The 12714-nt window shown below is 36.4% G+C and overlaps 1 protein-coding gene across 1 annotated transcript; it reads left to right on the top strand.

The window, feature by feature from the left end:
• The first annotated feature begins 8896 nt into the window (after nucleotides 1-8896).
• LOC113783748 (protein ASYMMETRIC LEAVES 2-like) lies at nucleotides 8897-9777 on the top strand. The gene has a single exon (XM_027329964.1). It carries the CDS (start codon nucleotides 8897-8899, stop codon nucleotides 9551-9553), a length of 657 nt encoding a protein of 218 aa, XP_027185765.1. The 3' UTR covers nucleotides 9554-9777.
• Nucleotides 9778-12714: the final 2937 nt, after the last annotated feature.

The raw sequence follows: 12714 nt of genomic DNA, 5'->3' as shown, positions 1-12714 counted from the left end.
AGGCGGTGATGGCATTGGCACGCGCAAAAACATCCCCAATCCAAGGCCTAATCGTACCAAAGACAAGGATGAAGATCTTCTGTTGTTCAGGGAACTGCATAAGCGCGAAAAGGATCATGTTGTTAGCCTCCTTGCGCCTGTTTCCGACGATTTTGAGGCAAATGGTAAGTTCTTTAATTCACAGCTGGAGCTCCCCTCAAGATATCCCATGCAGCTTGTGGCTTGCATTAGTTACTGATTAAGTTGGTGAAAGTTATATCCAGGATATGCACTCAACGGAATGGCACCAACTGGGAAGAAGGGAGCAGCATATGATCCACTTGGTGAAGGTGGGAAGAATGACTATGACTGGTAAGTAAGATATCTGTCTGTATAGTAGCTATTGAATCATGGAAGTTTCAGTAATAATTGAACTACACAACCTCTTGTCAACATTAAGGTTGAAAACTCCTCCAGCTACGCCTCTATTTCCATCTCTTGAGATGGAAAACGGCCCGGAACTGGTCACTCAACGGGAAATACCAATCGTACAACCGCTTTCAAGGGTATGTCTTTTAACTGTTATTCTGTCTATGGAAGATATATGCAGCTGTTTTGATAAAATTTTGCGACTTCAATTGTAGAAACTAAGAGCAAGTGTTGAGGCTGTGTAATATTGCAGAGCTAACTAACTTCTTTATTAACCTGTGCCTTTGAATTTATCGTGTGAAAGTTTTTGTTTAAGTTTCATTACAACAGTTTGCAGGCAACTTAGCTGTGGAAAATGGAAGCATTAGACCAACCAAATCTACTGGTTTGAAACCAATTCTTCCGCCAAGATATTCTGCTTCAAGTGGGAGGCCTAGTATTTCGACACCTGAAAAAAAGAACATAAAAAGTGCACCAGTGGTGAACCAAAAAACGAACCAATCCTACTCTGATCTAAATCTTGGAACTACCAAAAAAGCTTCTTCCTCAGTGAAACCTGTCGACAATAGGGAACCCAATTGGAATTTATTGGCTTCAAATCTTTCAAAAAGCATGGGCATAGGCATGGATTCAAGTACCAAAGCAACCAAACAAAAGAGTAGGGGAGTGTCACCTGTCATGAGGTCAAAACTGCCTGCTCAAATTCAAGAATTGTCTGACGAAACTCCTTCCAATCTAAGGACTGATGGATCAACTTCAGCTTATCGTGGACGTGCAACTGCCAGCCAGCAAAATCCTTCAGTTTCCCAGAAAAGACCTGAATCAGTGACTAAAACAAGGAGACAATCATGCACTCCAGGTACCACGAGGGGCAGCAAGCAGGACGGTGATGGAAATTTAGGTTTTGAAAAGGATAGAACTCAACAAGCAAATAGAGAACAAGTTTTAGGCAGTCGGATGTTAGACAGGTTCTTAAATTCCAGGATGTCTAGCAAGGATGACAGAAAGCCTAAGATCAAGCTAAACGCTTCAATGAATGAAGGCTCTGATGCAAGGAAGTCGAACATTGAAGAAAGACGAAACACCACAAAATTTAACACTTCCATGAATGAAGACCCTGGTTTTGGAAGATTGATGTCCAAGAGTTCCCTGGATATGGCTCTCAGGCATATGGTATGGCTCTGTTTGATCATTCATTTAATGCCAATCTAGTCCAATAAACTACTTCTACTTCCAATTAATGAAGGTCAGATCATAATAAAAGTTACTAGTTAAGCTGCTTAGATCATCCCCTCTTTCGTTACTGCATAATTGATTAGGCCTATGTTTAATTAGGTTAATCAAGATACTCTTGGTTGAGAATTCCTTCTCTCATGGGCAAAGCACAACTGCACAAAATATTTTGGATTTAGGCCTATGCTTCATAACAAATATTGTTGTGATTTTAGTGGAGTTAATCAGACAGGATTTTACCACTCAAGTGCGAAGAGGAAACGAGAATGCCTAATCATGAAACTGTACGTTAATATAAGACGAAATATAAATGAGAATCTGGCTATGCAATATTGAAGTTTTCAACAACTAGAAAACGTCAATTAGCACTGCTGCACAGGATCTTTTTGGACTGTTGAGGCAAAGATGAACATTTCAGATATGACAAGTTGTAGCAGAAGAAACCTTAGTGATTTATGTATTAGTCATGACCAGATCATCCTAGATTATGCAGCTAGTTCTTGACATGTTTCCTGATTCAGCTTTTCATTTTATTTTGTATTCTGAAAGTTCGATTTATCATGAACCATGATCTTTGCTTGCTATGGTACTCATCTCTGACCCTCTTAATTATGTTTTGGAATGCAGGAGTTTCAAAGAGATTCAGGAAGTAAAACCAAGAATGGCATAATTGCCGGAAGAAGATCCGTATCTGTGAGCAAAAGGACAACAAGTGGTTTGTAAATTGCAGAAGGTTCATGAAGTAAAAACTTCAGCAGAATGAAAGAATAGAAGCAGAGGGTACTCAAAAGCCGGTTTCGTTGATTCCAATTACCATGTGTTGCATATGTTGCCTTTTTTGTCCTTCTTCTTGACCATCTTTCTTTTTGTATTTGAATTGAAATGTCAAAATTGATGTCAAAAATTTATTTGCTTCTATGACTATAAGCATCTCATCTACTGATGATGGTTACACAAGTAAGAGCCTTTTCAATTCGGCTTTTGGTAGTTCTAAACCACTACATAGCACTACTTGATCATTTCCAATTTTAGGGTGGGTTTGATAAAATTGATATATGAAAACTGAAAATTGAAAATTGAAAATTGAAATCTAAAATCGAAGTTCATTAAATTATTCAATATTTAAGTAGTAAATTTGATACATATGAATGTATATATGATAAGTGAATACCTTATCACTTATTTTTGGAATCAAATTTTGTTTAGAAAATTTAGTATCTATCAAACGCAATTGAACATATCAAAATATGAACAATTAGTGAAAAAAGTTGGTCACAGAATTTTCATATGATCCTTCTATCTAAAATTCTTTTCTCTCCCTTCTCTCTAGAACTCTTCCAATCGATATCTTTTTCATTTCTCCCATGGGAGAGAGATCAAATCTGATCTTTCCCCATAGGAGAAAGTATTCTTTATAGTTTTTAGTTTCTCTTATTTGAATAAATTATCTCGTAGGACTTCATAATGAGAGATTCTTCTTTTCTAAAATTTCCTAGTGAGAGTTTCTTCTCTTCTAAATTATTCTAGCGAGAGTTTTATTTTCTTTTGATTTTTTTCTTGTGAGAGTTTTTAGGTTTTTATCTTTATGAAATTTGAGATTTTGTAGATTTTCAAATATGCAATTTCTCCATTATTGTCAAATCTAAATTTCTCTTTGGACTTGAACCAGTTTTAATCACATTTGATTGTTAGCAGACATGAACTGATATATTGGGTCACAGTGATTCATCTGGACGGAAGATATATAGGAGCATCAATGTTATCTTTATTTGTATTATTTTCTTAGATCTATTATGTCTATTGATTTTAGATCTATATGTATCTGTGTCATGTTTGTTTGATGTATTTTCTGCTATTAGTGCATATTTGTTTGATTGAAACGATCTTTTCTATAAAAAAAAAAAATTAAACCATTAATCTGTCACTGTATATTCATACTTGGATTAATCTTCTATACACTAACAGTGTATATATTTTTACCATTGGATACCTGACACATAATCCGAATTTGAATTTGAAATCTAAATTTTCATATGTATCGTGCATCCAATCGTGATAGTGTATACACTGTCAGTGTATATAAAATTTACTTATACTTAGATGATGAGTAAATTTAAGTTCATAAAAGAAAAGATTAATCCTTAATTTTAAGTATTAAATTAAGTTATCAAACAAAGTATCAAACTCTTTAAGGCCCTAAGTCCCCTAACCACAGACTACTCCAGAGGACATTTTGCTGTTGTTTAATGTATAGAATACCACCAGATGAGCAGTCCTCAACAGGGATTTGTGATATGCTCTTAATAAATACACTTTAGTGTTATATCCCTTAAATATATGTATATTTAACATTCACTAATTGTTGGTGGATCAAAAAACTTTCATAATATTAGCTAAGAAAATACGTTTTATTTAATGTACAATGTAAAGTGGACTGTAATGCTAAAAATATAATCGAGTCCCCGATGCCACTTAAAAAGGATAAAAAAAAAAAAATTTCTCCATTAGTTAACATAATTCCTATATATTTCTTTTACCAACCTAAATCAAAACTTTTACTATTTACTTCTTTCAAGATTTAGAGATTGATTATTTTAAAAAAAAAAAAAAATCAGTGTCTAACTGGGCCGGCCCAAGAATTGATTACTGTGAAATATGGCAGACTAGTCAAACGAACTTGGACTACATTGACCAACTCTCGATGGGATCCACTAATGGTCACCACCAACCCTGCCAAGAGAGCTCTGTTATTGGTTTTACTATGGTCAGTCATTGGGTTGTGGGTTTCCCTGAGGTAGTGTGTGCGTGTGTTTATTCCCAGTTGTTGAGGTGGATATGGAAAATTAAGGAGTGGTAAAAGCCGTTGATGAGCCTTTGGTAATAGTCTTGATGTTTCCCCTCCCCCGTTCCCTCTATCCCAAATCGATTGAGAGTGATGTGTGTGTATACTATTTAAGGTCCTCAGTGTGGCCTGAAAGTCAGCATGCCTTTTGGGTTGGGTTGTGGGTTTCCCTTAGGTAGTGTGTGCGTGTGTTTATTCCCGGTTGTTGAGGGGGATGGTCAGTCATTGAGCAACTCGTAGATTGAAGATGATTTATATTAATCAAAAATTGTTCCCTAATAATAAGGGTCTAACCAATTAATGTGATTGGTCAATTTTGAGCTTATTACAATAGGTAACAATTAAAATTCAGGGCTACTGAGTGTCCACAATACATTGTGACATAAAGGATCGAGGTATTTAATAAAGGATTTGAAATTCTCGCAACTACCTATAGTTGTTTATATTATTTAGGAGGTATTTAGATTTGTAAATTACCAAATATTCTAGCATTTAAAATATGTTTTAATGGTTGATGTATTAACAAACTCAATTCTTTTTAAGTAATCCAAATAACTAGAGCGATTTGGATGGATTTCAAATCTTTCGTCAAATTGCATGCAGATTGAGAAAATTGAAAATCTGTACCTATTGCAGCTGCCAACTATGAGGGTTAGAAGAGTAAAGGATAGCCTAGCATCAAAACATTTCGGTTTTCTATATTAGTCAATGAGTGATACGAGTTTTGTTCAAAGAAAAAAAAGGAAAAAAAAATCTCTTTGTTGAAAGGGTTGATTATAGAACACTGAAACCCCAAAATTTGAGTACAAAAGTTTCTCAATGCATTGTACCAATGTCTAAAACTTATGGGGCAAATATATACCTTTTATTTTTTGGAAAACACGAACCAAGATTATCTTTGGCCCAAAAAAATCAACAAAAGAATATTGATGCACTAGTTACACACGTTGCAAAAATTTCCAGTTTGAATCTTATATACTTGTAAATAATATATACGCTATCAGTGTATATAAGATTAATTTCCATCGTTTTACAAAACAATTGTGAATCTACATGTTGGTTCTTTGGTAACTATCCTTTTCAATTGCAAGATATTATTAGTACTACGAGGCTTAGCCTTCTTGCTTTCTAGTATGCCAAATTTGATAGTACTTAAGGACATGTCATTATGTACAGTCCAAATCCAAGAGAGGAGCCCGCAACCCCAAACATGTCCTACTTACCAAAACAAAGTAAATCTTCACTTATTTGACAGACACAAATACACAAGACAATAAAGGAACACAACCCCTATAACAACGAAAACCAACAACTATAGCCAAGCATAATTAGATCAGGGAAGAAGAAAAAAGGAAGAGTCATATCACGACAGAAGACAACTCGCTCTCAAATCTCTGATGTCTGAATAAATAGAGCTAGGCCAGCCCAGCCAGCCAGCAGATTGGGAGGATTATATACTTATTCCTACCATTTCAGCAGCAGATTCAGAAGCAAGAAAATAGAAAACCTCATCATCACATTCTACCCTTCTCCCTTCTGAAGTCTGATCCCCCCCACCTCCCACTCACGCGCTGAGCTAGTAGTAGTTGTGATCTTTGCTTTCTCCGCGTTTCCTTAGGCTCTGGTCTTGGGGGACTTTCCCCCGCCGATACCTTATTACCCTTCCTTCCTCTCCTCCTCTCCCTCTTGTTCTGTTCTCCTATAATTTTACCATTTACCACTGCTAGTACTACTCGAGTACTCAGCATAAAAAATACTACAAGCCCTTTTGGATTTTCTCCCTTTCTCTCCACCTTTGAGTCCAGTACTACGCCAAAGTTCACGCTCTCATTCTTTCTTTTTCTCTTTCCGGCTGTCTCTATCTCTATCTCTACGGATACGTTGAATTGTTTGTTCACGACATAGGAGTCTTCCTTTTCTTCCGCTTCGCCTACTTTATCACCATCTTTGTATGCTTGTTTCCTGCCATTTTTTCGTTTCTTTTTCATTTCTTTTACTAAGTTAGTAGCAGAGAAGGGCGAAAAGTTTGCAACCAAAAAAAAAAAGAAGATCCCATTTGCATGATTGTTCACTATTTTTAAGCCATTCCCACCAAAAAAGGTCAAGAAAAGGCCACTGAAAACCCATAGCTAGTCATCATCCATATGTATCTTCTCACGGGACAAGACTAAAAGGGAAGAAAGATAGCTGCGCGGTAGGCTGGTTCTTGGATTTTGCCTTTTTGGTGGTGGCTTCTTGAGAGAAGGAGGAGAAGAGGGCTTTCAACTTTCAAGTCTAGAAAGTTGATTGAAAAGGGCTTTGCATTTTGCAAGATCCAATAATAATCCAACTTGCTGTGTATGCTGATCAATATCCTATCATATCATACCGTATCATCACCCCGTCTGTCAACAGAGGAGCCAAACAAAAAGGTGCTGTAGAAGGAAAGAAGGAAAAGGTTTGACCGAAGAAATCGAGGCACGCAAACTTTCAAGGAAGGAAGAATAGAAGAGAGAATTAAGGAAGAGCCCCATCACCACCAACTTTTATTCTATTCTCAGTTCTTTATCTTTTATAATACTACAAGGTTTGCATTTTCTTTTTTCTTTTCCTTTTTTTTCCCTCTTGGCTACTACTTAGACTGCTATCATTTTCGTACAACTACACTCATTTGTTTTTTGGAAATTCTATATATATTCGTAGTAGTATGTGTGATTAACAAAAAAAGAGAAACAAACTAGCTAGTGAGTACTGAGGAGTGGTACTGAACTGAGTAGTGACATCTCCCTCAGTCTCCTTTTTTTTTTTTAACAGGTAAATGAAGTAATCTTGCTCTCTGTGCTTTCCCTTTTCTTTTCCATCACATCTGCTCTCAATCCCACAAAATCCCTCTTGGTCATAGTTATGAATGAAATGCAAGCAAGATCTTCCACTTCTTAGCATCGAAAATAGTGACATAAAAGGAGAGAAAAGTCTTACTTTCACGAGATCCAATCCACAATACTACCGGTAAAATCTTCCTTTCTTGCATTGCTAACCCTAATAATTTAAGGTATGTCCACACATAGTACGCTGTTTGCACGCACACACACACACGCACGAGCTCACACATATATACCATCTTTTTTCTATAATTTGTGTCTTCAAAAAAGTCAAGAAAATCCCAATTAGGGTTTCTATCCAGCTGTCTGAATGAAGATACATGTATCTTTGTCCAAGATTTCTTACTACAAACATGTGACTTGGTTGCAAATTTCCCTGAAATCTCCCTTGTTATTAGGAATTCAAATTAAATTGAAATTCTCCTTTCTTGAACATAGCTGGTCACCTCAAAATAACCAGCGGATGACAAAATCTTTTTGCTCTTTTGGTGAAATTAAGGAAGCCCTTTATAGTTTGTGTCCAAGATATTTTCAAGGGCAAGTACTTAATTTTAATTACGCCTTCCAAATTGATTTCTTCAATTTTTTTTCTTTGTTACATTTTCTGGCTATTGAATTTCAAAATGATTGTTCAAGCTCCTTTAAAGCTGCTTAACTTGAACTTTTGATCTCTTTTATTCTTTTTTACTTTTGCTCATCTTTCCACTCAATTTTAGCTTCCTATATCTCATCATTGAACATAAAGAAGAGAAAGAAAGCCGCAGACTCCTACAAACTCGCAGCCGCAAAATGGATTGGGGTTTGCTTTGCCATGTCATTTCGTCCTTCTTTCAATTGTTATGTCAAGGAAAATATGTGAACTTTTTCCTATCCTAGGCTTGCAGCCTATCTATTTTGACCTCTCTAGATTTTTATCTCTTTTTCTCTTTTCTTTTCAAAGTCAAAAGAGAAAATAGGAAATGAACAGTTTAGCCTGAAAGTATCGGTCTTGATCTGTTTTTCCTATTCTTTTTCCCTTTTTGTGTTTCTTTTTATTCTTTTTTTTGGGGGAGGGGGGGTGGGGGATTGGTTTCAGTGTGTGGAATGGGTAAACATATGTATACGTTTTGGATTGTCTCTATCATGTTCTCTTTATTCTTCTTGTGAGAAGAATATTTGCACTTCTGAAAAGACCGTCTTGTAGCCCGTATCTTTAGATCCCTTTTCTCCACATTTTCTCAACATAGGTTCCCAAAAAAATAAAAATAAAAAAGGGACATTACAAAATTTGGACCTTTTCCATGCATTTTCCCTTGAATATTTTCCATACCTACTCTATGGAGATCCCAGATCCCATCTAAGTTATAGCTTCCACTTTCATCATTAAAATGCTTAAACCTCTTTTTTTTCCTTTTTTTTTTTGTGTTTGCTTTCATTTATTGCTTTATGTTTTTCTTTTTGGCATATTTGATGTGGGATTTTTTTTTTTTTTTTTTGTGTTTGGCATTTTAGGATAAGAGGAGAAGATACCAGAGAAGAAAACACTAGTAAGCTGCTGTACTAAGTTGTAGTCATGGCATCATCCTCCAATTCACCGTGTGCAGCATGTAAATTTCTCCGTCGAAAGTGCCAGCCAGAATGTGTCTTTGCACCATATTTTCCACCGGACCAACCCCAGAAGTTTGCAAATGTGCACAGAGTTTTTGGAGCCAGCAATGTAACAAAGTTGCTCAATGAATTGCAGCCCCATCAGCGAGAGGATGCTGTCAATTCCCTAGCTTATGAGGCCGACATGCGTCTCCGGGACCCTGTTTACGGCTGCGTAGGGGTCATTTCCCTCCTCCAACACCAGCTCCGCCAGCTTCAGATGGACCTCAGTTGTGCCAAGTCAGAACTCTCCAAGTACCAAAGCCTAGGCATCACCAGTCATGGCCTAATCGCGGCAGCGGCTGCTGCAGCCACAGCTACAACTCATCACCATCATCACCCGCAGAATTTAGGCATCAACTTCATCGGTGGAGGTGGAAGTGGCCGCGAGCAGTACTACCATCATCAGTTTTTCCCCAGGGATCAGCAACAAGTGATCCGGGCTTTTGACGGGGGCAATAATTATGATGCCAGCAGCCTTCTTGCCATGAATGTTTCAGCAAGCATTGGGCAGCTGAGTCAGTTTCAGCATCCAAGAGCTGCTGGTGGAGACGGCAGACGAACGCCCATTGAACCATCTTAGGGTTTCACATACTTCTTGGACTGAAAACCCTACCAAAATCCACCTGTTGTTGGTAAAAGGAGATGCCCTTACCCAGCTGCCCTAGCTGTTGTTGGGTTCTACTCCTTGTTGCTTTGGATGTTACAATATTGCCTTACCATATTGTCATCATACTCTGACAATTATTATGCTAAATTTTTACAAGTTCAATCCGACTAGAATTTTGATGAAATCCCATTTTTCTGCAATATATATGTATGCGTAAACAACTTAGACCTTAGCTGGGGTAAGTTGACATTAAATGGATGCCCATCTTTTGTTTTACTCTTTGTTCCTCGGATTTTGTTTATATTATGTTGTAGTAGAATTGAACTCTGGTTAGAATTAATGTCTATTTTCAACCACTTATAGTTTTGGGATACTCTCCCTCTAACCCTTCCTTCCCTACAGTATAAGTTAAAGTAGGAACAGGAATCGTCCATCAAAAAAAGAAAAAAATTATTATAGTTTGGGGTTCAGGCTAAAGGAATTGTAAGCAGTAGCTAGCAATCAGAAGAAAAAGGCATTTGGTCATGGCAACATGTACTTGGCCTTTGGAACTTAGCGGTTTCACAGTAACAAGAATAGTCGGCAGGGCCCTTTAACAGTTCTATTTTGTTGTTACCTCCTTGAATCTTTGACATTCTACAGTCTTGTGGGAGAGGCAGGGAAGACAGCAATAATAGAAAGCTTTAAGCGAAGAAAATAAAAGAAGTTAAAATGCATCTCTGTCGAATTTTCATACATTGCCAGGTTACCAGACAGTGATAATATATTGGCAGGGCGAATGGTCCAATAGACTGTTTAAGTTTTATGAATTGTGACATATGGTGTTCCAAACTCCGTTCTCATCAATAATTGAATCGTCAAATGCTCAAAAGACAGAATGTCTCTGCCAAAGTAGTGTTTCTTGGATAACAAGTGGTACGTGGTCTGAATTAAAATGAAAAAGATTGGATAGTTTATAAGCAAAATATTAAGGAGGGGAAGTGAAATAATTAGTGGTTTATTATAACCATTGCAATATTGGTGCCCCTGCAAACATTTTTTTACCCTAACACAACTAAAATTTTGCCAAATCCATGGAGCTAATTAACCATCCTAACAAAACTAGCTAGTTAAAAAAAAATTAATAGGGACTCTCCAAAATGGCCAAGAATAGTTGCTCACGTACGAGATGGACAAACACTGTCAGTCTGAACGAGTCGAACTTAACCTAATTTTAAGAGTGTGATCTCTTTTAGGTTTTGCACGCATTTTCACTAACAAATTGTCCATCCTTTTCCTAGAAAAGCTGCAATTAATAGGATTCACTAACACACTCCTTTACCAGAAGGACAATAGTATGAAACTCTTTTTCCTTCCACAAGTACGTACAAGGAGATTTGAATATAGTCGCGAAAAGAAACATAATTTGTCTAAATAAACCCTCCATCGACATTGTTTGTATCCACCAGCCTAAAACCCTAGTGATTGATGTCTAGCACAATGGTATAAAAATTAACTTTTAATTTGATTTAGAAATCTCTAAGCATGTACTTAATTATATATCCATTAACTGTTCAATTAGGATATAGCTAGCTCTTTAAAATCTTTTTCTTGTTAATGCAAATTAAACTATGACAGGTGACAACAAATTCCAATTGGTATGCTTGTATAATTAAAGTTGCATGCACAACATAAGATAATCATATCCTACATATATTTCTTTGTTTACACTCTCAAAATTCCTTCATAGGACAAATATTCTTCACATTTAGTCCCCTTTTATGTATCCGAGAGACTTGTCTTATGCAAATTTACAGAATTGGCTTGAGAAAACCAACTAAACTAAGAAGGATCAGAAAAGTTACCTTACCAACAAAGAAAACAAATTAATTTGTGCTATGACATGTTGAAAGCTGTACAAAATATTTGCATTGAAACCACAGGACAAATGTTGTGAAACATGTACAAACAACTTTAAATTTGTGAGATGAAAATGACCATGCCAGGTGTGGTTTCTGGTTTGCACGAACTTTCACATATGTTCCTTTAAGGCTTATTATTATCACCAAAATTGCAAATGAACATTAATCAGCTGGTTGCTACTTTGTCTGGATGCTGTAAGACATGATATCATTGAGCTCCTAACATTTAAACACCACTCTGAAATTAATGCGTTTCCCAAATCGAAGATAGTAATATATACAGTATATATATATATATATATATATATATGGAATTGAATGCAGCTTCTGAATAAAAGTTTGTAGTAGGAGAAGGCCACAGAGCCATTGTTGGGGCCAATACGTTTCCAGCTTAGAATCAGAGTATAACTGCAAAAGCATGAGGAGCCGTTCGCTAAGACTTTAATGCACATTCAAAAATCCCAGTTTGATTTTTTTGACACCATAAAATCTTGGAGACATAAGCTGGTCCGTATATTCGTATATAACCACTAGATTTGAACATCCAAAATCAGTTATTTTCAGGGTTAAAACTCTCGGCATTTTTTTTTTGTCGAAGTTAAACACAAATTTCTGAAAATTTTGATCGTTGTAGTGACTTCTTCATATATACTATCTGTATGAATTTCTTCTAAGACTCAGTTGGTAGGAACATTAACCATGTAAGTGTAAGTCCCGTAGTTCAGTTCTCAAACCTCCCTTCTCCTCCTTTTTCTGCTTATTACTGTAAGGTTTAAATTAGAGTCTCTTTTGAATCAAGAAAACATACCACATATCCACCCGAAAACAAAAACGTTATTGGCAAGAAAAGATGGAGCATAAAGTTTCATATTTTGTCAAAAATGGAAAACAAAAAATTATATGTGTCTCAAAAATCAAAATCAATGGAAAGTAGAGAGTCCAATTGCACGACAATGATGACGTACTAGTGCAATGATGGCCAGACCTTTAAATGTGTTTGACAGTGGGGCTTTCTCTCTCTCTTTCTTTCCCCTTAGTTCATCAGGTACTGCGAACCCTTAAGACTCGCATGCGTTCTTTCGTATATCGACGCACGAGTTTTACCATTTCCTCATCAGGCAAACAAGAAATTGATTATTAGCAGAGAAAAGGCTCCCATGGATATTGGATAGTCCCGTACGTGCCATTTGTTATAGAGAGTAGTATTTTTCTTTTTCTTTTTTGGCAAAAAAA

This window comes from Coffea eugenioides, chromosome 9 (assembly GCF_003713205.1).
Source record: "Coffea eugenioides isolate CCC68of chromosome 9, Ceug_1.0, whole genome shotgun sequence".
NCBI lineage: Eukaryota > Viridiplantae > Streptophyta > Magnoliopsida > Gentianales > Rubiaceae > Coffea > Coffea eugenioides.
The sequence above is the reverse complement of the archived record's forward strand: the minus strand, read 5'-3'. Positions and strand labels throughout refer to the sequence as shown.